Genomic DNA, 25746 nt, shown 5'->3' with positions numbered 1-25746 from the left:
ATCAAGTACAGGTTGCAAAAGTCAGAAGCTGTGCCTTTGATGGTGAGGAGGTAAATGGGCAGATGTTACACCTTCTATGATAACATTGGAAAGGAAGGGAAGGTTGGAAATGGGCCAGGTGAAGGTGAGGGCGAGGGCAGGGTGGAAATTAGAAGCAAAATTCAATTTTTTCCAATTCTTGACAAGGGAAGGAAGAAGCAGCATTCATATCATTGATGTACCAGACAAAGTAGTGGGTGGGTGGGTGGGTGGGGGCAGAGTAGGACTGTAACAAGGAGTGTTCCACACACTCCACCAAACAGCAGGCCCATGTTGGTACCCATAACCACACTTCTAACTCATCTCATTTTCTTCAGGTCAAAGGTGAAGTTGTTTAAAAAGTGAGGATGCACTAAGCCAGGCAGAGGAGGGTAGTTTTCACCAGACAATTTGATCCACTCGTACAGCAAATTGTGGCCCATCATCACATCAAAAATATTTTTACTTTAATGTATCCCCAGTTGCTGTGGACCCTTGGATTCTAAAGCACAAAATATAGTTCTGGGTCATTTTCTACAAAGAAAACCATGACAGAGCACAAATGAAATTCAGTCAATATATACAGCAGAATCAAATTCTTATCAAAGATTGAGTTCAAAATGAACACTCAGATTACTCATCATTTGTAACTCTAATTTTTATGGCAAGTAAAGCAAGAAAGCATTTTTAAAAGCATGCTAATTCTTTCATCTATTTCTTTTCATAACTTAACTTTAGCAAATTCCTTGCATCTATTTTAAAAATAAGTATAAGATTTTGTAAAGAGAAATTCCATATCAACTATGATCTTTATCCAGACATGCACTAAGTGCAACTGCAGATTTATGACTAATCATGCATATGACATTTTTTGAAAAATACACACAGAATTTCATTAAAACATTTAATATGGCTTCTTGTTTTGAAGGAAAAAAAAAATCAGCATTTCATTGACATTTATTGCCACATTCTATTCACTGAATAACATCCAATGAAAAGGTTTTTTATATTAAAATTGTAAATACATTTGCAGATACTGTACATATCATGCCATGGATACAAACTATGTACCACATAGTTCTGCTCACTTCATAATATATATACTTCTGTGGAAAAACCCTGAATAACAACAACATATTAACAACAATTGCAAATGCTTATATGTGCAACAAACCATTTGCTTTTTGTATAAATTCTCTTTCTTCGCTTGGCAAAAAAAAAAGCCATCTATAGGTACATAATCCAAGTATTCAATAAAACAGAAAGGCAACAACTAAAAACTAGTGCTCTGTCATAGCACCAACAACATTCAATATACAGAAAGTGTGGTCCCCAAATAAACATTTAACAATAAAAGGAGAATTTTTACATTTTGTTTAATATATTACAGATCTGTGGTTCATACATATTTTGTTAAATTGAAGACTTTATATAAAAAAAAGGCTTCAAACAGAATTATTTTTTATTGGTTTCTTGTAAAGTTTTGCAGAGGTTCCAAACCTCCTTCGTTGTGTTGATATTGGATTCTGAATGCCTTGTATTACTGTTGCTGCGGTGAATACGGTCTGTGTTATTCAGAAGTACAGGCAGATGCGATTTCATTCTTGAGATGCCTGATCTGCTCATTCTTTTAGTGCTGCTACTTGACATGGGTGTGCCATTTTGTACAGGACAGTCCAAAACCTATAAAACCAAAAGGTTATAAATATATTTGGAATAAAATAACTTTACTATGCATCTCAAACAATAATGCACAGTCATATTATTTATTGTCTACATCTTTATCTGGAAAATAATTGCTGAATTGTCATGGGTATAAATTTTCACATTATTTATCAAACAATTTGTTCAATCAAGTAAATTTCTGTTTTTACAACTTCAGTGATGATAGGCTGGTGCAGTGGAGTGGGAGGTGGTCTCTGAAAGGGTGGAATGATGTGGTCGAATAAAACTGCAAATATTCTGATCTTGTTCCAAGTGCTATAATACCATGAGAAGAATGGGCAAATGCATGACAGACAATGATGACTTGTGTTAACTTATTGGTAACAGCCAAGGGTTGAAGCTGCAGAAACACTACATCCATGTGCTAACAATCATCAAAATTCTCACAGAACTTTTACATTGTAGGATGTCTAATAAAATGAGAAAATACTTTAGCTGCACAAGTAATGCATTTCAAATGAAAAGCAGTTTTTTTTTTAAAATATGCAAGTTATGGATTCACAAACAATAATGCCCAACTGTTGCTGCTGAAGATAAAATATACACAGCATTTTATAGTTTTTGCTCTCCATCAGCTTTCTCACATTTTTAATAAAATAGCAGACTTAAAATCAAATCAGGTTTGAAGAAGGGTCCTAATTCCAAACCAGTTCTATCCACAAATGTTGCCTGATCTACATGCTTCTAAAATTTTCAGTTTCTGCATTGACAAATACTGAAGATCACCACTGCCATTAGCCAGTACACCTTTATAATTGACAATTATGAAGATTTATTCTCAGTGAATTAAGCTAAGTTTGTTTCTCTCTGATGAAAATTAAAGTCATTACACAAATCAAACTGAAATACTGAAACTTGTAATTCTGGTGTTTAAATGTCTGCTAGAAATTCCAAAGAATAATAAATTGTTGGAAAAAGATATACACTTGGTATAATAACTCCAAAGTACAGAACATTCTCTTGGCTTTTTCATTTAACAATATAGTTAAATAGCCTAGTAATTAGGGCAGGTAGTGGCATAGTGGTAATGTCATTGGGCGAGCAAGCTGGAACCCCAGATTAACACTTTACGAACCAATAGCAGAAACTACTGCAGAAACCCAGCAGTATCTGCGGAGGGAAAACAAAATTAATGTTTCGAGTCCAGTGAACCTTCTTTAGAACTAATATTCTGGGGACCATAGCAGGTGGTTGCATAAACTGGCCTAGTGGTGACCAAGTCAATGCTGTAGAAATTGTCAGTTATCAATTCCCTTTGGGGAATTAAATCTGCTATCTGCCTGACACATGACATGTGCACTAAACTGCTGTTTGAAATTGCCGAGGCAAGCTGTTTATTATAAAGACAATTAGGGATGGTTTAGGGATCAGGGTCACAAACAAAAATACTTTGTAAAGATGCTTTGAAGTCTTAAGATTAAAAACAAATGGCGCAAGAACTTTTTTTTTACAACAGGAGATATTATGACTTTCAATTTCCTCAGCACTCCCAGCTCAATGTGCAGCTTTCATTAACTACCAAGTTTCCACTAGTGATTTTCCATTTTTCACCACTAGGAGGTGCACAAAGTGTTATGCAGCTTTCATTGTCCTGTTGTCCTATGGAGCAACTAAGTCTCCTGCAAGCCATCCCACATGGACCAGTCAAGATTAGGAAGTTATTACAAAGCACTTCTGCAATGGGGTGAATACTTTGTAAAACAACAGTTGAATACAACACAAAGTCTGCACTTCATAACTGCAAGTCACAGTCTATTTTACAACCTAATTGCAAAGATCAAACAAAAGGCTCAATTTGTCACTTGGGGAATTACTTTCTACTGAATTTCTATTAGGGGAATATGCATCAAACACCTCCCAAAACAGTGCAAAGCAAAAACTTCAAGCTCCAACCTTTGGTACTGGTAACTCAGCAGGATGATGATTTTTCAGCATCTTCAGGGATGACTGATCACGCTGAGAATTAGGTATCAGAAAGGAAAGATCTTTTGATACATCGATCTGTGATATGGAGAAGATATCAATCTTAAAATTTACAGTAATTGCAAATATTCACTTCAACATATGACTTTCAATCTTATGAAATGAAAATTGCAGTCAATTCAGAGAACTTGTGAAACATTTTCTTGATAAATTAGAGTAAATTGTGGCAGGAAATTATTTAAATAATCAATGCTCAATAGAAAGTTTTTCCAATTCTTCTTAAGGAGGCTTCAATTATTGCACTTATCAACTTGAACATTCTGCTTAGTCAAAAAATCAAAATTTACTTTGCATTATGGTCACAAAATGTTCATCTATAACCTAAAAAGTAGTTTGAGAACACCTTCCTTCCAAAAAGTACATGAAATACTCACTGTAACTATTTAAATTGATTAATGTATTTAGATGAACCAAAAGCAGTTATATGAAAGCGAATATATATTAAAATTTAAGCAGCCAACACTTGTGTAGCAGACCAACTTTGCCTAGCTTCTCAGTGGAAAAAAAGAAAATCAACAAGCAAGGCAGATGTATTTATATCATCATATCCCCAGAATGTCCCAATTTGTACATGGCAAGAACTTGCAAACACCAACTGAGATGAATGACCAGTTAAATAATGTTAAAAATCACACAACACCAGGTCGCTCCTTCATCAGGTGACGCTCCGAAAGCTAGTGTGCTTCCAATTAAACCTGTTGGACTATAACCTGGTGTTGTGTGATTTTTAACTTTGTACACCCCAGTCCAACACCAGCATCTCCAAATCAGTTAAATAATGTTTTTGGTACCGGTGGTTAAAAAAGGGACTCTGTTGCCAAGATTAGGAGAATATTATCTGCTATTTGAATGGATTCAAGAAATTATAAAGCAGCAACGAACCATGTGGCATGCTATGCCAATGTAAGCTCTTAGTTAAGTCTATTCAAATAGTCTTATTTCACCACTTTTTCCACATTATCCAGTATTTCCCCTCCCCGAGTATTTATCCACTCTTTTGCAAGTTCTCATGGAATCAGCTTCCATCACTCTTTCAGGCACAGTATTTCATACATGAAGAACATGCTGTCTAAAAAATATTTCATGTATCCCCTAGTTCTTTTGCTAATCATCTTAAATCTTTGTCCCCTGCATACAGATATACTGCCACTGAAATCAGTTTTTCCTGATTTATCCAATTGAAACCACTCATGATTGTGAACGCTTGTATTCAGTCTCCTCTGAACTTGCTTGGTCTATGGAAAACAACCACTGCTTCTTCACTCTTGTCAGATAACTACAGTCACTCATCATTAACACCATATTAGTAAATCTCTGATAAACCCGATAAAACTTTGATATTCTTCCTAAAATCTGATTGCCAGCAATGTACAGAATATTCTAGCTGAGGCCCAATTGTGTACTATGAAGTCTTTACGTAATTGCCTTCCTTTTCTACTCTCATACCTCAGAATAATCAATAATCTATTATGCCTTTTTAACAGCCTTCTCAACTTGTACTGCCACCTTCAAAGATTTGTATACTTATACCTCCAGTCTGTATGTTCCTGCATCCCTCTAATCTTTTGTCAGCTGAAATGGCAAACAGGGGACCAGTTTTAACCTATCACACAGGAGATAGCACCTCAAAACAGTGCAAGACACATTCATTGCTGCGTTGGATAGATTGATGCATTAAAGATTTTAAACCAGGTCTGAAATCCAAATCACCCTGTCTGAGAAGTGCAAGTATTATGAACTCAGACAAGACGACTAAAGTCTGATTCATTCAATTCCTTTGTTACAGTTGACGCTATGTGGTCAAATCAAACAGGTTACCAATAAGACCATTATCATGCAGTCTATTTAAACAATTCACTCACCTTGCTTATATCAGACTCAGACTTGCTTAAGCACATACTCTGGAGCTCCTCAATTATGTCAACATCTTCATCGTATAGAGCCAACCCTTGTTCTAGATCTGCAGTCTTCAGTGGACCACTCTCAAGTGAACTTGATTGTTTAAAAAAAAAGTTACTTTGAAAGTTGAAAATTTTCATTAAAAATGCCTACTTCAGTTCTTAATTTGCATGCTCATTTTACTTTGAAAAATCACTCCAATTATCTTAAATTTACAACCATAAATGAATCGCATGAATATTGCTGGTCAGTTATGAAAGAAAGCAAAGTTTTTTTATTCATTTTTGGCATGTGCGCATCACTGGCCAGACCAACATTTATTGCCAATCACTAACTGTCCACATTTATTTCAGGTAAAATAAATAAATCTGGTGAAATAAATTTACACCTTTTGCTCAAAAATAAATGAAGCTGCCCTTCTCCCTGGCAACAGTCAGTGTCAAACCTCAACAAACAAATGTTAACTCTGCTATGCATGAGAACACTGGGGTCCCTCTTCACTACTTCAACAATACAGCCTTTTAGTTAAAGTTCATCTCCTCAAATTACATCAAATAGCATTCTCACCACTCCAAGCCCAACCTTTGATTATAAAATAGATAATAACTATAATTATTCAGCATATTATTGAGCACAGAATTATTGTAGAACTTCAAAGATGAGACTGACAAAATAAGTTACTTGTGACTTCAAAAAGACACTTACTATTTCCATTCAAAACAAAAGCATGACTGAAACAGTTATTCACCAAGCATCTTATTTATGTTTTAATCTATGGGGTGCTCTAACTGCAGCACTGCACTGAGAGATAATTTATTTTATCCATTCAGCATTTATTATAGCTACTATTTACAAAACTGACACGCAAAAATAGAATAAAGATGCTTAAAATTAACATTAATCAGCAATTCTGGAAATTAGAAAATTACGACATGATATTTGAATTTTGATGTTCACCAAAAATTCAGCCATAAAATGCTAATGGAATGTCTAAAAATAGAAAAAAAACTAAATTGTATAACTGTTTCATTGCAACAGACGAGAGCAGAATTTTGTTGAGTGTTAGTCAATATTTTCACTGTTAGAAACTTACTGCAATTTCACCTGCGTATTCAACTTGTTGAAGCTTTTCGGCAATTCTGGCATTAGCTGAATACCTACTCAGAGGAGAAAAATATAGTATACATACTGCATATTAGAGGCAGAGTACAGTTTCGTCATTTTTCCATTTTTGCCTTGGAGTTCATAAATGCAATTCTTTTCTAGATAGTGCAAATATTTTAGATATCAAAAACACTTTAGCTACCTTATCTGACAATTACTGCACACACATAGGCTTTCTTGATTTCCAACACCATGAATGTAGTAATTGTTACCATTTGTCACAGACATTGTATTTAACAAATACTGTGAATCAGTTAACTTCTAAACAAAAGACTCACAGCATTGAAAAGTTAAGGACAATTTAAATACAGCTGCAAAGCTGAAATAAAGCATTTGACAGTTTGGAAATGTGTAAAGAACTTAAGGAATTGGAAGGTATTAAAAAGGAATCAAAACAATTCACACTTAAGCACTTTCGAAAACTCTACAATGGTAAATAAAGGAAGGTTCAGAGCCATTGGCTTTGGTTACTTCGAATAACTTATGAATGTAAGTCAGGACATCAACAGAACTTCATGCTCCTTTTCAAGCAGAGTCATTGCCTTTTTTACAATCATTTCAGGAGCCAAATGTGGTCCTGGGTTAACACTTCAACCAAAGGACCATATTTAAGTTCCATGCTTGATTTTGCATGGTTTCCTATAGCAAATATATGTTTTGCTTTGGCTTCTAAAAAGTAAGTAGTAACATGTACACCACGAAGAACCAGAGATTCTAAGGCCATGGTTTTGATTAATTTCAATTTAATTCTGCTTGAATTTTTATTGTCAATTGTACTGTATTGCACCTTACCCTCTCTTTGCCCATCAAATTTGCTCCAAGATGGAGACACTGAATGGATAGACTTCTTACGGGGGCCAGTGCTCACTTTTCGCCATGCATTGCTATCTATTTTCTTCTTGCTGGCTTTGTAATTGGATATCATTGTTAAAGGAAAACTCCATCCTTGGAATTCTGGTGCATATTGTTCAAACTCTGGAATGAAATATTCTCAATTAATAGATTCAATTTGTTCAGACAAATAACATATCTGAACAATTAATACAATGCCTGGTGACTGTGTAAAAAGATTTATCATTTCTGTATGTCTTTTAAAAAAAAATTTACTTAATTGCGATTACACTTAAATCATTTCAAAAGCGTGTTTTATTTCTTCTCACTGTTCAGGTATTCCGAATAGCACTGATAATTTCCTAGCTAAGAAAGGGAGGTAAGCTTTTCTTGGTTTTTATAAACACAAGGGATATATGAGCAACAACCTGATCTAACTCTCTGGGCATTTTTGTAATTGGTATTGCTTGAACATAAGAAACATTGTATCACTCAGTAAATGAGGCTGTTCGCGCTCTCCACAAAGAATACCTTGCAGCCACTCTGTGACATCCATAACCTTGTCCAGGGAGGCAGCATATTATCCTGAAGTCATATTTACAGCCAGAGAAATGTTTGATGCTGTCTGTACCCCTAAGGAATTCCGTATCATGTAACTGACTCTTTCTTCTTCCTCTCCTCCTGTACAGTTTAGCTGTACATGGTGCCCCAAACATGACTAGACGTCCTTGAGGCAATCCCCTACTCAGTTTCCGAAACAGAAAATGGATACGTGAGCAGGACGGCAGGGGACTCCTGCACTACCTGCCTGTCATCCAGTCCCATTCTGCCTCCAAGCCCTGAAGCTGAGCTATGACCACCTCTCTAATCGTGCTACCCATGTAACTCTCAGCCTCATGGATGTGCCAGTGTCCACAGCTGTTGGTTAAAAGCAGTAGTCATCTAGGACACCAGTAGGGTCCGTGACTTCCTACCTATTACAGGTCACACATAAAAGGAATGTGGGTCATGACATTTGACAAATTCTATCTGGAAAGCAGTTTTAAACTTGGTTCAGATTTTGCCTTGGTGTTGAGGTTTGCAAAGTTGCCAACAGGAAGCACTGTAGGCAAACATTACACTTTTCTCTTTAAAAATTTAAAATATAAAGTCACTTCATTTTGCACTGTAAGAATTTAGCAATATAAGTATTTCAACTTAAAGGGTGTTACGCTTTATTTTCTAGAACGATTCCTATAGGAACCTATGTTTCCTTTCAGGTCTCAATTTTCATGAATGTGCTATAACTTTACATGAGGACTTGATGCTCAAGGATTTGGAGGCTGTGAGGGAAAAGCAGGAACAATGACAGGGAGCAGCTTGCTTTGTATTTTGAGTGCACATTCTGTGCAAGTCAACTTGCTCAATATCTCAGATCTAAAAGATCACTGCTGGTTCACAATTCTATAACAAATATTATCTCATACTAAAACAGATTCACAATTCAGCCTGATTTACATACTGTACGCAAGAAATTAAACCAAGTTCTTACAAAAAAAATAGGATTATGCTATAGTCAGACTGTATGCAATTTATTGTTCTCCACTTTACCTTGCCTTGAAAGAGAGCAACCATGCAGAACAGCTTTATTCAGCAGGATGCTCAGAGCAGCCTTAACTACAGCCTGTTGCCCCTGATTAAGGATCTTATTTACAGGTTGCCCTTGTCGAGAAGGTCTCTTCACTGAGGCCCTGGAAAGTATTGCTTCTTCTGCTCTGGGAGCAATGACACTATTCCACAAGCTGGCCATCCATCTGCAAATTCAAGATAAGTGAACTTTCAAAGTACCACAACACATACAAAAACACAAATAGAAGAGCAACAATATTGTGAGAGTACCACCTCTGTGTTCCCCTCCAAATCCCTCTCCATCCTAATGTGGACATATCACTGTTCCTTTATCTTTGTTGGGTCACCATCCTACAATTTCCCAATACCATTGAGTAAGCATCAGCTTTACTAGTAGTTCAAGGATAACTATAATGGTCCAATAAATGTAGCCATGCCAGGGGTGCCCACCTCAAAAGAACAAATTTTTACAAAAATTACCAAGTATAATCCTCCTGCACCTTAAATGGTGAACTCCTTGGGACAAGAATTTACAACAATTTTAGAGAGTCGTGAAACTGGATTATCCATTCTCTTTGCTTCTGATACACAGTACATGCGGTCTGCTAATTCAAATTACTATAGCCTGGGCCTAGAGCCAAGTACACTGATGAGTAACAGTCACTAAAGAGAAGGTGAAAAATTGTGAAATGCTAGCATATATTAAACATATCCAGCACTTCTTAAAGCCAGCCTACATTTAATAAAAGCAGCGTTTTTGGCTGTATTAAGTGCTAGAACCTATCCCACACTTATTCTAACCTGGGAAAAAAAGAACACAGGGGTGTGAGGGAGGAACGGAGGACTGCTGGGATGGTGATTAAAAAAACATTTTTTGAAGACAGCAGTGAGGAGAGAGTGCAGAGAGAAACAAGGGCTGCTGGGAAGTTCTTAAGTGGATGAGATCTAAGCCAGAGACCCTACACCGTGGGGCTTCCCTCCCACCCACCCCCTCTAATCTTATTTAGAGTCTGTGAACTCAGTAAGTTTTCAGGTTTTTTCATTTTTTTTTTCTTATCTTCGCTTCCTTTTTCCAGTCCTGCGCAGGCTTTCAGAGTAGCAGGAAACGGATGTTAGGACAGTTGCATGTTCCTCCTGCAGAACGTGGCAGGTGAGAGACACTTCGCATGTCTCTGCCGACCACATCTGCGGGAAGTGCACCCAACTCCAGCTCCTCAAAAACTAATTTAGGGAACTGGAGCTGGATGAACTACTGATCATCTGGGAGGCTGAGAGAGAAATTGATAGGATGTACAGGGAAGTGGTCACTCCTCAGACACAGGATAAGGACAGCTGGGTTACAGTCAGGGGGAGGAAAGGGAACTGACGGTCAGAACAGGGATCCCCTGTGGCCATTCTCCTCAGCAGTAAGTATGCTGTTTTGGATACTGCTGGTGGGGACAGCCTACCAGGGGAAAGCCATAGTTATCAGGTCTCTGGCATGGAGCTCAGAAGGGAAGGCAGTAGAATAGAAAAGCGCTAGTAGTAGGGGGGGGGGGCTCAATAATTAGTCAGATTGATTGGAGATTTTGTAGGCAGGAACGGGACTCCCGGAAGGTATGTTGCCTCCCCAGTGCCAGGGTGCGAGATGTCACCAATCGGGTTTACAGGATTCTGAAGGGGGGAGGGTGAGCAGCTGGAAATTGTGGAAAATATTGATACCAAAAGATCCAGGAAAGGGATTGAGGATCTGAAAAGCGACGACAGAGTTAGGTTGGAAGCTGAAGAGCAGGACGAGTAGAGTACTGACCTCGGGTTTGCTACCGGTGCCACGAGATAGTGAAGTGAGGAACACTCAGCGAGTGCAGCTACGAGGCTGGTGCAGGAGGGAGGGCTTCAGATATGTAGACCATTGGGATACCTTCTGGGGAAGGTGGGACCTGTACACGAAGGACGGGTTGCACCTGAACTGGAGGGTAAACTAGTTTGGCAGAGGAGTGGGAATCAGAGCTACATATCTGAGAGGGGGGCAGTTGCAGATGGGGCAGTGACAGAATGTAGTGAATCTGTCAGGAAGGTTCCTCACACGATGAAAGAAAGGGATCTTTTAAAGTATGTCTGCTTTAACGCAATGAGTCAGAAATGAGTGTGACAAACTTAGAGCACGGATCAGTTCTTGGGGCTATGATGCTGTGGCCATAATGGAGACGTGGGTTTCACAGGGACAGGAATGGTTGCTTGATGTTTCAGGGTTTAGGACATTTAAAAAGAACAGGGAGGGTGGAAAAAGAGGAGGGAGTGTAGCATGGTTAATCAGAGAGTGCATCACAGCTACAGAAACAAAGGTTGTTGAGGAAGGCTGGTCTACTGAGTCAGTATAGATGGAAGTTAGGAACAGCCACCTCATTGGGGGTTTTCTACAGACATCCTAATAGCAGTCGAGAGATTGAAGAACTCATAGGCTGGCAGATTTTTGGAAAAGTGCAGATGTAGCAGGGTTGTTGTTATGGGTGATTCCAACTTTGCCAATATTGACTGGAACCTCCTTAGTGCAGATGGTTTGAATGGAGCAGTTTTTGTCAGGTGTATTCAGGAGGGTTTCCTTACTCAGTATGTGGACAGACAGACGAGGTCATTTTAGATTTGGTGCTTGGCAATGAGCCAGGACAGGTGTCAGATCTCACGGTGGGAGAACACTTTGGTGACAGGGATCACAACTGTCTCACATTCACCATAGCCTTGGAAAGGGCAAGGAGCAGTTACCCAGGAAAGATATTTAATTGGGGAAAAGGAAATAATGATGCTATCAGACAGGAGTTGGGAAGTACAGACTGGAAGCAATTGTTCCACAGAAAGGGCACAGCAGACATGTGGAGACTATTTCAGGAGCAATTGTTGTGAGTGATGCACGAATCTGTTCTTCTGAGACAGGTAAGAAGGGGTAAGATTGAGGAGCCTTGGATGACAAGAACAGAGGAGATTCTCATCAAAAGGAAGGCGGCAGCTTACGTAAAGTGGAGGAAACAAGGAACTAGCAGAGCTTTAGAGGATTGCAGGTTTGCTAGAAAGGAGCCTAGAAATGAACTGAGGAGAGCCAGGAGGGGGCACGCAAAAGGTTTGAAAAAAAGGATTAGGGAGAACCGAAAGGTATTTTACTCATATGTGAGGAATAAGAGAATGATCAGGGAGAAGATAGGGCCAATCAGGGATAGCATAGCGTTTTCACTAAGGAAAGGGACCTTGTTGTGAATGAGAACTTTAAGGAGCTGGGATACAGGCTTGAACAGACCAAGATTAATGAAGTTGATGTGCTGGAAAGTTCAGCAAACATTAAGATTGCTAAGTCCCCAGGGCCAGACCAGATTTATCCTAGACTGCTCCAGGAAGCGAGAAAGGAGGTTGCTAATCCACTGGCGAAGATCTTTGCTTCCTCACTCAGGATTGGGAGTGAGGAATGTTGTTCCTCTTTTCAAGGGGAATAGGGAAATCCCTGGCAATTCCAGTCAGTCTTACGTCTATGGTCAGCAAGGTTTTGGAAAGAATTCCGAGGGATAGGATTTATGGCTATTTGGAAAAGCATAGTGTGAGTAAAGGCAGTCAGCATGGCTTTGAGAGGGGCAGGTCATGCCTCACAAATCTTATTGAGTTCTTTGGAGGTGATAAGACAGGTCGACAAAAGTCAAACAGTGGATGTGGTGTATGTGGACTTCAGCAAGGCATTTGCTCAGGTTCCCCATGGTAGACTCATTTATAAAGTCAGGAAGTATGGGATACAGGGAGATTTGGCTATCTGGATTCAGAACTAGTTGGCTGACAGAAGGCAGAGAGAGGATGTAGATGGAAAGTATTCTGTCTGGAGGTCAGTGTTGAGTGGGGTCCCGCAGGGCTCTGTTTTTGGGCCTCTGCTCTTTGTAGTTTTTATAAATGACTTGGATGAGGAGGTCGAGGGGTTGGTTAGTAAATTTGCCGATGACACAACGGTCGGAGGTGCTATTGATAGTATCGAGAGCTATTGCAGGCTGCAGGGTGACACAGACAGGATGCAGAGCTAGGCTGAGAAATGGCAGATAGAGTTCAACCTGGATAAATGTGAAGCGATGTACTTTGGAAGGTCGAACTCAAATGCTGAATATAGGATTAAAGACAGGATTCCTGGCAGTGTGGAGGACAGAAGGATCTTGGCATTCAAGTACCTAGATCCCTCAAAGTTGCCACCCAAGTGGATAGGGTTGTTAAGAAAGCATATGGTGTTCTGGCCTTCATTAACAGGGGATCGAGTTTAACAGCTGTGAGGTTTATCTACAGCCCTACAAGTCCCTGGTGAGACCACACTTGGAATTGTGTGTCCAGTTCTGGTCTCCCTACTATAGGAAAAAACCAAAGGCTTTGGGAGAGGGTGCAAAGGAGGTTTACCAGGATACTGCCGACTGAAGGGCTTTCCATATGAGGAGAGGTTGATTAAGCTCGGACTTTTCTCTCTGGAGGAGGAAGAGGAGAGGTGACCTGATCGAGGTATACAAGATAATGAGAGGGATGGATAGAGTCAATAGTCAGAGACTTTTCCCCAGGGCATGAGGGGTCACAGTTTTAAGATACCAGGAGAAAGGTATAGAGGGGGCATCAGAGGAAGGTTCTTTACGCAGAGAATGGTGAATGTATGGAATGAGTTGCCAGCGGTAGTTGCGGAAGCAGAGTCATTCGGGGCATTTAAGCGACTGTTGAACATGCACATGAATAGCAGTGAATTGAGGGTGCATAGGTTAAGCTATTTTATTTTACATTAGGATTAATCCTCAACACATCATGGGCCAAAGGGCCTGTTCTGTGCTGTACTTTTCTATGTTCTAAGACCATATGATACAGAAGCAAAATTAGGCCATTTGGCCCATCACGTCTGCCTCACCATTTGATCATGGCTGATCATGTTTATTAACCTCACTGGTCTGCCTTTTTCATATTTCCCTTGATCTTCTAATCGTCAAGAGCCTCTCTCTGTAGCTTGTTTCTCTTTCAAGATGGGGCAGGGCTTAGCCCAGGGCTCATCTGCTCCCATCAGCTTGCGTTTTTTTTCCTTCAGTTTACTTTTGATTTTTTTTGCATTTTTCTTCTAAGCATGGAGCGAGGTGAGTGAAGAAGTAGGCGTCAGGCAGCGGCGTCAGCAATGCCAAGACAAGCTAGACACAGCTCCACCCCCAGCCTGGGGTCTTCCAGTGAGCGAGAAACAGGTCCCAGTTTGACTTCACCGGCCCAGACTCTCAGACCAAGCCGAGGTGCCAGAAGGAGCTGAAGGGCAATTTTGTCCCAGCATGAAGGTCTCGTTCCCCTGTGCATGTCTTCTTCGTCTTTGGCGTCCAGGCATGCCATTGGTCCAGCAGACAGTCTCAGCACAGCCTGGCGTCTTCGGTGGAGGCTTCTGGCCCAGTATTCCAGTGACCTGGCATGATGGTCTCATTCCCATTGCATCAAGTTATCCCACTGTTCCTGAATCAGCTTTCCCTGAGCCGAGGAGCAATTAACTGAACTGTGATGAACTCTGTCTTAATTTTATTTTTGTTTCATAATGTATAAATGACCCCCCTCATTGATGTAGGCTCTGTGATGGGTGACTTACACAAAGCTTTTCACTGTATTTATCATTTAAAAGTACACATGACAAAAAATTGCTCGTCTAGTCTAAATACACTCTGCTTTGGTCTCCACAGTCTTCCGCAACAATGAGTTCCACAGATTCAGCACCCTCTGGCTGAAGAAACTTCTCCTAATCAGAAGGGTGTACCTTCACTCCGAGGCCGTGTCGTCAGGAATTAGTCTCTCCTACTAGAGGAAACATCTTCTCAACGTCCACTCTATCCAGGCCTCTTCTCAATATTCCATAAGCTTCAAGATCTCCCCTCATTCCTCTAAACTCCATCTGAATACAGAGTCCTGAACTGCTCCACATATGAGAACGTACTTAATCCCCAGGAACATTCTTATAGATTTCCTGTGGACCTCCTCCAAGCCAGCACATCCATCCTTAGATATGGGGCCCAAACCTGCTGACAATGTGTTGCTGGTTAAAGCACAGCAGGTCAGGCAGCATCCAAGGAACAGGAAATTCGACATTTCGGGCCAACGTCGAATTTCCTGTTCCTTGGATGCTGCCTGACCTGCTGTGCTTTAACCAGCAACACATTTTCAGCTCTGATCTCCAGCATCTGCAGACCTCACTTTTTACCCAAACCTTCTCACAACTTTGCAAATGCAGTCTGACTAGACTCTTTACAGCCTCAGCAGTACATTCTAGTCCTCTTAAAATGAATGCTAACATTGCATTTGCCTCCCTAACTGCCAACTGAGCCTATATGATAACCTTAGGCAAATGCTAAATTAGGGCTCACAAGTCTCTTTACTCTTCAGATTTCCAAAGCCTTTCCCATTTAGAAAGCAGCTGAAAATGTGTTGCTGGTTAAAGCACAGCAGGTTAGGCAGCATCCACGGAACAGGAAATTCGACGTTTTGGGCCAGAGCCCTTCATCAGGGGAAAGCAGTCTGTGCCTCCATTCTTCCAACCAAAATACATAGGCTCACATTTTCCCATACTGTATTTCATCTGCCACATCTTTTCCTAACCTGTCAAAAGTCTTTCTGCAACCAGGAGAAAGTGAGGACCGCAGATGTTGGAGAGTCAGAGTCAAAATGTGTGGCGCTGGAAAAAGCACAGGTCAGGCAGCATCCGAGAAACCTTCCAACAATATCTGTCTGTCCACAAGATGGACAGCAAGCTTCAAGACTTTGTAACCTGCACTGGTGAGGAGACAGCCATCCATTCACAGGGCAAAGGGACTGTCAGCCAAACTTTAAAAAAAAGAAAATAGTGTTCTGAGTTTTTGCTTATTTCCATACATACTAATGACACCAAGACAAATGAAGGTATCATGGAAAAATGGCAATAAAGTCTCAGTAAATACTAATAATGAAACATGGACAGGCACTACAAGCTTTCTGCATACAAAGGCAACTGTACAAAATTCCTGAATAAGGAAACAAGGTAAATTCAACTCCTAATTTACTGCTTAACTATATTCAACAGATAAACAGCAGTTGACATCCCATAAAATGTTCACACTGACATGTAGTGAATTTAGAATCAAAACAAAAATAACCACCATGGCATAAAAGTGTCTATATTTATTTTGACTGCTATTAATTTCCATAGGCACCTTATCATGATGGTGATTTGGTGACTTCAGTTCAGAAGGGTCACATGCAGCGTAACATGCATCAACTAGAAATGTCAATATCCACATAATGGTGCAAAATGTAATCCGGCAGCAATGTCAGATTCAAGATATTACATAGAACATGATGAAACTTCATGAACCAAACCCACAAACAGAGAAACCTACTTTATTATGGGTTGAACCTGGCCTGGTAAGATTGGACAGGAAAAGAAGTCTCTTGGTCCCATCAATGCCTCAGGTGTTCCCAAGCGAGACAAGTAGGAATTCAGCTGATGCCAGACTCGGCATACCCACTGCACAGCCTTACATGTTGGATCAGTCGGAGCCGGTAACTGCCCTTGGAACTGTAAAATATTGGCATTGTTTTCTTACGAGCAACTCAGAAAAGGAACAAACAACAGTACAGGAAAAGGCTTTTCAGCTCAACAAGCCTGCACTGAGGCATGATTATTTTTTAAGTTAAAAATCTTCTGCCTCCACATGGTCAGTGTCCCTCTATTCTCTGCCTATTCATGTATCTGTTCAGACAGCTTTTAAACATTGCTATTGTATCTGCCTCCACCACCTCCTCTGACAGTGCATTCCACATACTTAGCATCCTATGTGTAAGGAAAAGAAACTTGCTTCAGACACCTCCTTTATATTATCCCCTTTTACCAATGTCCCCTAGTTATTGACATAAATGAAGAGAAATTGAGATAAACACAAAGAATTTTAACTAACATTTGGTGCATACCAAGAATGTGGTTATGCATAGTTCATGGTATTTGGACTCTTCATCTCAAACTCCATTCCACTGTTTCCTGCCAATTGGTTAACTTTGGCTCTTAGCTCAGGCAGTGGGCAAGTGGAGTGTGCCAAGTGGGGAAATGTATGGCAGATGGGGAAGGACTTGGAGACAAACCAACTCAAGTCAGTCCAACTACTGGACACAAACAGGCTCCTGGCATCACCTGAGCCTGAAGGAAGCCACTTGTAACTAACATTACCACAGTTATTTTGAGTAGCACCAATTTCCACAGGCACTGGTTTGGTACCTCAATCTATGTTGCAAGCTCATTCACCACAAAAACTTGAGTCAAGCCAGAGCCAGTCTTTACTTACAAAAGTGCGCAACTTTCCTCACAGTAAGATTTAGGAAAGCTGGCTGACATTCCAGTCAGAGCTGGTAAGATAATTGCGGTGCATCAGAAGCTAACCTGTTCGGTATTCAGAAACTCAGCAGGAACCAGGAATGTATAATATTGAATATCACATCCTCTATCGGATCAGGATTCTGCTGGATTTATCCATATAAACAGAGATTTAGAGAAGACATTTTGTGGACAAGTTTGGATTAGTCTTCCAACACTTGATTTTCACAACAAAAATGGAGTATGAAACATGGATAGGCTTTACAACGCTTTTGCATACAAAAGCACTTATAACATCTTCTAATGTTTCTGAATAAGGAAATAACTTGCGTCACTACTAATTCGCTGCCTTAAATGTATTCAACAGTTAACAGCTACTAACACCCCTTGAAGATGTTGGGAGGTAATAGTCTAGTGGTATTATCACTAGACTATTAGTACAGAGACCAAGGTAACGTTCTAGGGACCTGGGTTCAAATCCCACCATGCCAAACAGTGAAAGCTGAACTGAAATCAGTGAAAATCTAGGATTTAAAAGGAGTCTAATGCTGTCGATTGTTAGAAAAATCCATCCAGTTCACTAACAATCCTGCTGACTTCACTGGTTTGGCCTACATGTGACTCCAGATCCACAACAATGTAGTTAACTCTTACTTTAGTCATGGGCATTTATTGCTGACCTCCTGCGATGCCCACTCCCCATGAAGTAATTTAAAAATTGATCTCATCAACACACATTGGCTTGGCTCCCTCCCCTGAATATTTATAAGCACAATAATAAAGTCAGCTCAACTTCTATCAATCCCCATTTATACGACAACAAAGCAGCAAAATTTCCTATCAGAGCAATGTTTACTTACCTCGTGAATAATTTGTCTTTTGAGAAACCTCTGAAGCAAACCACTAATAGGTTCCACATCCCATCGAAGCTGAACCCATCGAAAATGTTGCTGCACCATCAAGTCTGAACTTTGAAGTCTCATCTTTGCCATTGTCCCTATCAAAAAACTATTTTCTTGGAAGTAGTAGGTTTCTGAAGTCCCATCAACTGTAAATCAGAAATACGAATAAAAGGTTAACCATCTGATAGATGGAAGTCTGTGTAAAGTCTGGGCGGGACGGTGGCTCAGTGGTTAGCACTGCTGCCTCACAGCACCAGGGACTCGGGTTCAATCCCAGCCTCAGGCGACTGTCTGTGTGGAGTTTGCACATTCTTCCCCATGGGTTTGCTCCGGTTTCCTCCCACAGTCCAAAGACCTGCAGGTCAGGTGAATTGGCCATGCTAAACTGCCCACAGCGTTAGGTGCGTTAATCAGAAGGAAACTGGTCAGGGTGGGTTACTCTTCAGAGAGTCGATGTGGACTTATTAGGCCGAAGGGCCTGTTTCCACACTTTAGGGAACCTAATCTAATCTAAAAATGAACATAAAAGACTGTTGACAATAGACAATAGGTGCAGGAGTAGGCCATTCTGTCCTTCAAGCCTGCACCATCATTCAATATGATTATGGCTGATCATCCTTAATCAGATTACTGTTCCTACCTACTGTTCCACTATCCTTGAGAGCTCTATCCAACTCTTTCTTAAATGAATCCAGAGACTGGGCTCCACTGCCCTCTGGGGCAGAGCATTCCACACAGCCACCACTCTCTGGGTTGAATGGATTTTCTGATGTTTCTGAAGAATAGGCCATTCAAGCCCTCTTGCCTGCCTTGCCATTCAACAAGGTCATGGCTAATCTTCCTGAAGGGCTGATGCCCGAAACATCGATTCTCCTGCTCCTTGGATGCTGCCTGACCTGCTGAGCTTTTCCAGTAACACATTTTCAGCTCTGATTTCCAGCATCTGCAGTCCTCACTTTCTCCATGGCTAATCTACATCAAGCTCAATGCCTCCTTCATGCCAGCCCCTCAAAACCCTCAACTTCTTGATACTTCAAAAATCCATCCACCTTTTCAAATACTTTCATTGGTCTAACCTCAACAACTATCCAGGCTACAGAATTCCAGACATTCTCTACACACTCAAGGCAAAAAAAACCCTTTTGCACCTCAGTTTTAAATGAATAACCCTGCCTCACTCTAAGTATATCTCCATGTTTGACATTTCCCCACTAGTGGGGGGCACACCTCCTCAACATCTTAACCCTGTCAAGCCCCTTTGGAATCTTGATTATTTTATTTGTGACAGGGAATAGATAATTACAGTATTATAATGGTCATGAAATAGTAAGAGATTCCTGTCTGCTTCACACAATAGCAACACTGAAAGACTGGCGTGTTGAAAATAAAAGAAATTGCTTAACATCATCTCGTTAGAAATTAAAGATTTACAACTTAATTCAAAAGAAAGTGTAAAATATGAAAGATTAGTTTGCAGCTTGATATCCTTTCAATAAATGCTTTCAAAGGTATCATGGTGTTATTTCCTTGCTTTCAATAAGCTTTCATTACTGTCCCATTCTCACATATACCTGAAGCATAAGGCTTCATTTGTCAACATGAAATAAAATATATAATGCTTATTGCTCCCAACTCTATTTACCTCTATTTCTACAACTCATCCCATCCCATTCCATTGCCATCCCGAGCTAATGAACAGAACAAACTCAGAAATTAAAGCAGAGTTCAAAGAGATAGTCAAATTGACATTTTATAATAGAGCCACTAGCATGCTTCTCTTTTTGAGTATTGTTTCTTTTCTTCCAAATGTCACTTTTATGAAAGCAGATATACAAATAGAAGATTTTTTTTAAATGCTAAAAGCACGTAACAATGAAACTTATTTACCATTTCAGTTGTTACACACATCTAGAGGGCAAAATACAAAACCAGCTTGCATATTTAGTTATTCCCATTCTTCTTTTCTTGAATGAAAATACTACTTTTTGTCATTTGAACTGTACTCATTAACAAACCCATAGCCGTGACCCAGCAATACTTGAAAGACAAAACTGCAATCCAATTAATTGGATTGGGGAATGGGGAAGAGATCAATCAAAAGTTGATACATCTCCCCCACCCACCCCCCATCCATTATGCATCACTCATACCCCTTGCACCAATTTAAATAAAATCGTACAAATACACATTGTGATTTACTGCAAGAAATTAAAGACAAACACACAAAATTGACACTTTATGGAAAGATAGCAAATACTTTTCAACAAAGATAAATTCTGAACTACATTTAAAATTAAAACTCACAACACCAGGTTGCAGTCCAACAGATTTATTTGAAAGAACAAGCTTTCAGAGCCATACTGCTTAGTCAGGTAGCTTTCCATCTCTCTCTTACACAAAAGCATATGCACAAATAAGTTTGTGGGGTGAATGTGATTTTACAGATACATTCTATTTTGTTCAAAAAGCACACAATCTGTAGATAGTCAGTCAATGTGATATTTTATAAATTCCTACTTCTGACTCCAGGTTGGGATACATACAGACTCTAACTTCACACCTTAAATGCATTGTCTGAGCTGAGAGGTCACTTTTATTTAATATACTGATGACACACTGAGTTATCTCACTTGAAAAAAAATCTGAGATTTACACATTAACCAATTGAAACCTGCATCCCCATTCTAAGTTATTCACACTGAGCAGCAATCTAGATTTGTTCAATACATTGCATCTGTTGTATGACACTTTGATCTTTTACTACAAATTCTGTGTCCTATGATCCTGCTCCATTAGCTACCTGATGATGGAGCAGCTCTCTGAAACCTTGTACTTTCAAATAAACATGTTGGACCATAAGCTGGTGTTGTGAGGTTTTTTTTAAAACTTTGCCTACATCCCACCTCCATCGCCCCTCCCCCTAGTCCCTCCTCCCTACCTTTTATCTCAGCCTGCTTGGCTCTCTCTCTCTTATTCCTGATGAAGGGCTTATGCTCGAAACGTCGAATTCTCTATTCCTGAGATGCTGCCTAACCTGCTGTGCTTTGACCAGCAACACATTTGCAGCTACCTCAGTCTAACACCGGCACCTCCACATTATAGCTACATTTGAAATAGTCGCAGAGCGATTACTGAAAGGTAATTTAGACGCTATGAATATTTTAAGCTAAAATAGTTTTCAGATTAGATCTAATTTTAGGGTTTAGTCATTGAGCCTTTAATGATTTAGAAGGTGTTTTATGAAACTATTTTGACTACATACCTATGATATATAGACAGGCAGGCAGTGTCATAGTGGTAATTAATTAGAATGGTAATCCTGTGCCTAATGTTCTGGCAATGAGTTTGAATCGCACCATTGTTAAATGGTGAAAATTTCAATCAATAAAAATTCTGGAATTATAAGATAACCTAAAGGCTACGTCTGGTTCACGAATGGCTTTTCCAACATCCTTACCTAGCATGGCTGGCACGTGACTCCAATTCCTCAGTAATGTGGTTGACTTTTTATTGCCCTCTACAATGACCTAGTGACCCATTTAGTTCAAGGGCAATTGGGGATGGGCAACAAATACTGACCTTTCCAGCAACATCCACATCCCATACAAAGATGAAAGGAGAAGAAAGCAGAAGACATATTTGGCAGGCCGCAGTCTCATCACTTCTTTTAGAATAGTTTTTAAAATAGCTTCTTTAAATTTTCTACAGGTGTTTACAAATGTTTTTAGTTTTCTCACAAGGATGACAAATAAATGACACACAGAGTTTGGAAAGTATACTTCAATATAAATTGCACAGATTTGGAAAAACATGGTTCTATAGTCTCAAAATCTAACACACAAGTTGTGTCAGAATAATCCCATGCATTGCAGGAATGTTTAATCAGAACTTATGCCTTTATAGATTAGTGAACTAGTAACTAATGATCAACAAATATTTGGTTTAATAAGAAACAATATACCCGTTTGCAAAGTAGAGTACATCCAATAAAAGCATTCCAGCACAAGGACTTCTTGATTTATTTTTCAATTTGGCATTGCAATGTTCATTAGGCATTAGATTAAGAAGAAGCAAAGTATTTGAAATTGATAGTTGACAAAAGTATGGCGACACTTGAGGAGGATGATGATGTAAACAAAAATTAGTTTTGTTTTCACTCTTTCTTGAATAGAACCTACTTGAAAAAAGAATATATTGCACTTCCATAAAACCCTTTCTTGGAGGACTGCATTTTAAAATTTTACGACTTTAGAGTTACCAGTATAAAACTTAAGAAGAAACTGCACTCAGCTCAATAGTTTTTTAAACTTTGAAATGGGTCTTTTAAATCATGCATTGATTAGTGAACAGATGTTTTAAGTGCTTTTCAGAAACTAGAACAGCATTGCGAACACAAAAGATGTTGACATACTCATGGAGTTTTATTGACAATAATAGCTACTGAGTTAATGAAAGATCAGCACCATTCACTGCAAAGATATAAAGTACAGATTTTCATTATAAATAAAATGTAATTTTAAAAGCAAAGTATTTCCACCAGAGTCAGTGAGAGGAATGGTGGTAATTGAGGACAACACTAGATCTGAAGTTAGTTTTATGCATTGCACAAATGGCTGCAATCTGGATATCAGAGGTGTCACACATGGTCATTAGGGTTCAGTTTCCAATACCAATAGTCATCGATAAACTGCAGCTTAAACTGGGCTAATGCTGTAAGGGTACAGCTCTACATAGTCAAGACTTTGAATGGTTGACAGTCCTGTTCCTCTGCTGGAGGGAATGACTGCAGCAATGACTCAGACTCCAGATACAAATCAAAATCAATATTAAGACTGGGAACATATGAAAGCTGCAATGGAAGTGCCAGAATGCACACATCACCAGGATATATTCAATGTGCTCAAAGCACCACAATAATCAAATGAGGGAATATCTTGGACACTTAGATTTACAAACGTGATTCTAAGCCAAAATAAAGTCATTTCTATGGTTTCAAGAGGGATTTCTAAGAATGTATCTATTGCATTATGCCAAAACTAGCATTCCAGACTTGTCCTTTAGTTTGGTGCTTATGATTTAGGTGAGTTTGATATGGTTTGAGTACTACTTTTTAATGTTCTCCCTGTGTCTGCATGGGTTTCCTCTGGTGCTCCAGTTTCCTCCCACAGTCCAAAAATGTGCAGGTTAGGTGAATTGGCCACGCTAAACTGCCCATTGTGTTAGACGAAGGGGTAAATGTAGCGGAATAGGTCTGGGTGGGTTGCTCTTTGGAGGGTCGGTGTGGACTTGTTGGGCCGAAGGGCCGGTTTCCACACTAAGTAATCTAGTCTAACTATTTATTTCTATGAAAATTACAAAGACGGACAAAGTCAAGTGATGTAACTGGCGTAACTAAGTGACATTTAACAAATGTTTTGAAAAACAAATGTGAGTGAGGTCTCTTTCATGTCATACATCTTTTTCCTTGATTTAATCTCCATGAATCTATCGTTTAATTTAGGATTCACCTGAATCTGGTAATGTGTATCCCATGTTATTAATAATATTTCATTTGTCATCAATTGCATACATATGGGAATGGGTGTACTGATATTTATAACAACTTCAGCTGATTATGCATCTTAGAGGACAACACAAGTGCCGTTCATTGCTATCCACTTTCTGAGAAACAATCATGAAAAGAATCATCTCAGGAAAGGAGCTCAGCAATTTGGAAGCATATATTCTAAAAATACTGATCAATTTTGCTAAGTTTTCAGAGATTTCATTTAAATAGATTAGTTAAAATTATGCTAGGATTATAAACAAATGTTTTAAGTGCCTTTCAGAAGATAGAAAGTCATTGCATGATAAACATGTTCACTATGGATTTCAAATCTTTTTCAGGCATACTTGCAACACCAAAACATCAAAACAACACAGACAATAGCAGTTTCTGGGATTTCTTCAATTTAGGAAGTAACATAAAACCAGTCTTTCGCAAATTCATGACATGTACATGTGCTTCCTTCAGAATTTGGCAAGTTAGGTCAATCACAGCTTTTGTTGTGACAGGAGATGAACCAAATCAGTTTTCCATCTCAATTGATGACACATCTCATTGCTGTGACCTGACTATTACAAAACAGGGCAAAAAGTGAGGACTGCAGATGCTGGAAACCAGAGTTTAGATCAGAGTGGTGCTGGAAAAGCACAGCAAGTCATGCAGCATCCGAGGAGCAGGAGAATCGACATTTCAGGCAATTTCTGATGAAGGGCTTTTGCCCGAAACATCGATTTTCCTGCTCCTCGGATGCTGCCTGACCTGCTGTCAGCACCACTCTAATCTAGACTCTGTATTACAAAACCCTGAACTGGAAGTTCACTATTTAACACCATTCTTATGATTGAATTGGAAACTGAAAAGGAAACATGGTCAATCGCAACAAGCTAAGGTACTTTACCATGCTGGAAAGTAAAAGGATTTTCTGCACCCCGGTTTTCTAGCGCATCCAGTAGCTCTCCCAAAAATTCTGAAAGTGAAGTAGCTCTCTCCAGGTTTTCTATCAGGACAACAGTAGCCTTCTGAGTAACAGGAGACTGTCTCAAAGGAACCAGGATACCTAAAAAAATGTTAATAGTAGTATTCAAAGTGCTTCAGTGAAGGTGTTAACTTCATAAAACAGTTACACTTTGTAAATGAAGCTGTTATAAAATGTCAGAACACCCACTCCCATATGTATCCAGTTGATTACAAATAAATTATTATTAATACTATGGGATACATAAAACCAGATCCAGGTGGATCCTCAATTAAATGAGAGGTCCACGGAATTGAAATCAAGGACAAAGACTTACGGCATGGAGGCACAATATTAAAGCAATGAAAAAGGAGGTTGGAAGGCATGACTTGCAGTGACAATGAAGCGAACTAATCAATTTATGGTAGTCGCACACCAGAATATTCAGCAGGAAAATAATACAGCAATTCAAATCAGTGGTTTATTTTTCAATACTTAACCACAAGTCTGAATCACTAAGAATATTTGATTAATTTAAGTTAATCAATGAGGAAAGTACAGAGAAGTAACTGAAGAGGATTCTGGGAGACGCTAGCTTGCTCTCTATAACTGAAGGGATTGCTGGGAACCCAGTGCTGAACAGGAGGAACAGCATCCAACTATTGGGTCATTTTGGACAAGAATTGGGAGGTCTGCTGTTGAGGTCAAAATGCTGCTGTTGAGGCCAAAGTGCTTTGGTGAGCCTTGGGCTTTGCTGAGGAAGGCAAGCAGCATTAAGGTA

General features: G+C 39.5%; 1 protein-coding gene across 2 annotated transcripts in view; it reads right to left on the bottom strand.

Moving 5' to 3' along the window:
- Positions 1-986: 986 nt before the first annotated feature.
- Positions 987-25746, bottom strand: part of cttnbp2 (cortactin binding protein 2) — a 152421-nt gene continuing 127661 nt past the window's right edge. For both annotated transcript variants that reach the window (XM_060839336.1, XM_060839337.1), the window contains 9 exons: positions 24909-25067; positions 18424-18611; positions 16596-16774; positions 9211-9413; positions 7582-7764; positions 6719-6782; positions 5589-5718; positions 3637-3744; positions 987-1701 (listed from right to left, as the gene is read on the bottom strand). In XM_060839336.1, coding sequence (XP_060695319.1) covers positions 1474-1701; positions 3637-3744; positions 5589-5718; positions 6719-6782; positions 7582-7764; positions 9211-9413; positions 16596-16774; positions 18424-18611; positions 24909-25067 — 1442 coding nt within the window. In that variant the 3' untranslated portion in view covers positions 987-1473. The remainder of the gene's footprint in view (positions 1702-3636; positions 3745-5588; positions 5719-6718; positions 6783-7581; positions 7765-9210; positions 9414-16595; positions 16775-18423; positions 18612-24908; positions 25068-25746) is intronic.

Source organism: Hemiscyllium ocellatum, chromosome 19 (genome assembly GCF_020745735.1).
Source record: "Hemiscyllium ocellatum isolate sHemOce1 chromosome 19, sHemOce1.pat.X.cur, whole genome shotgun sequence".
NCBI classification, from domain to species: Eukaryota; Metazoa; Chordata; class Chondrichthyes; order Orectolobiformes; family Hemiscylliidae; genus Hemiscyllium; species Hemiscyllium ocellatum.
Note: the sequence above shows the minus strand (reverse complement) of the source record. Positions and strands in the feature narration are given on the sequence as shown.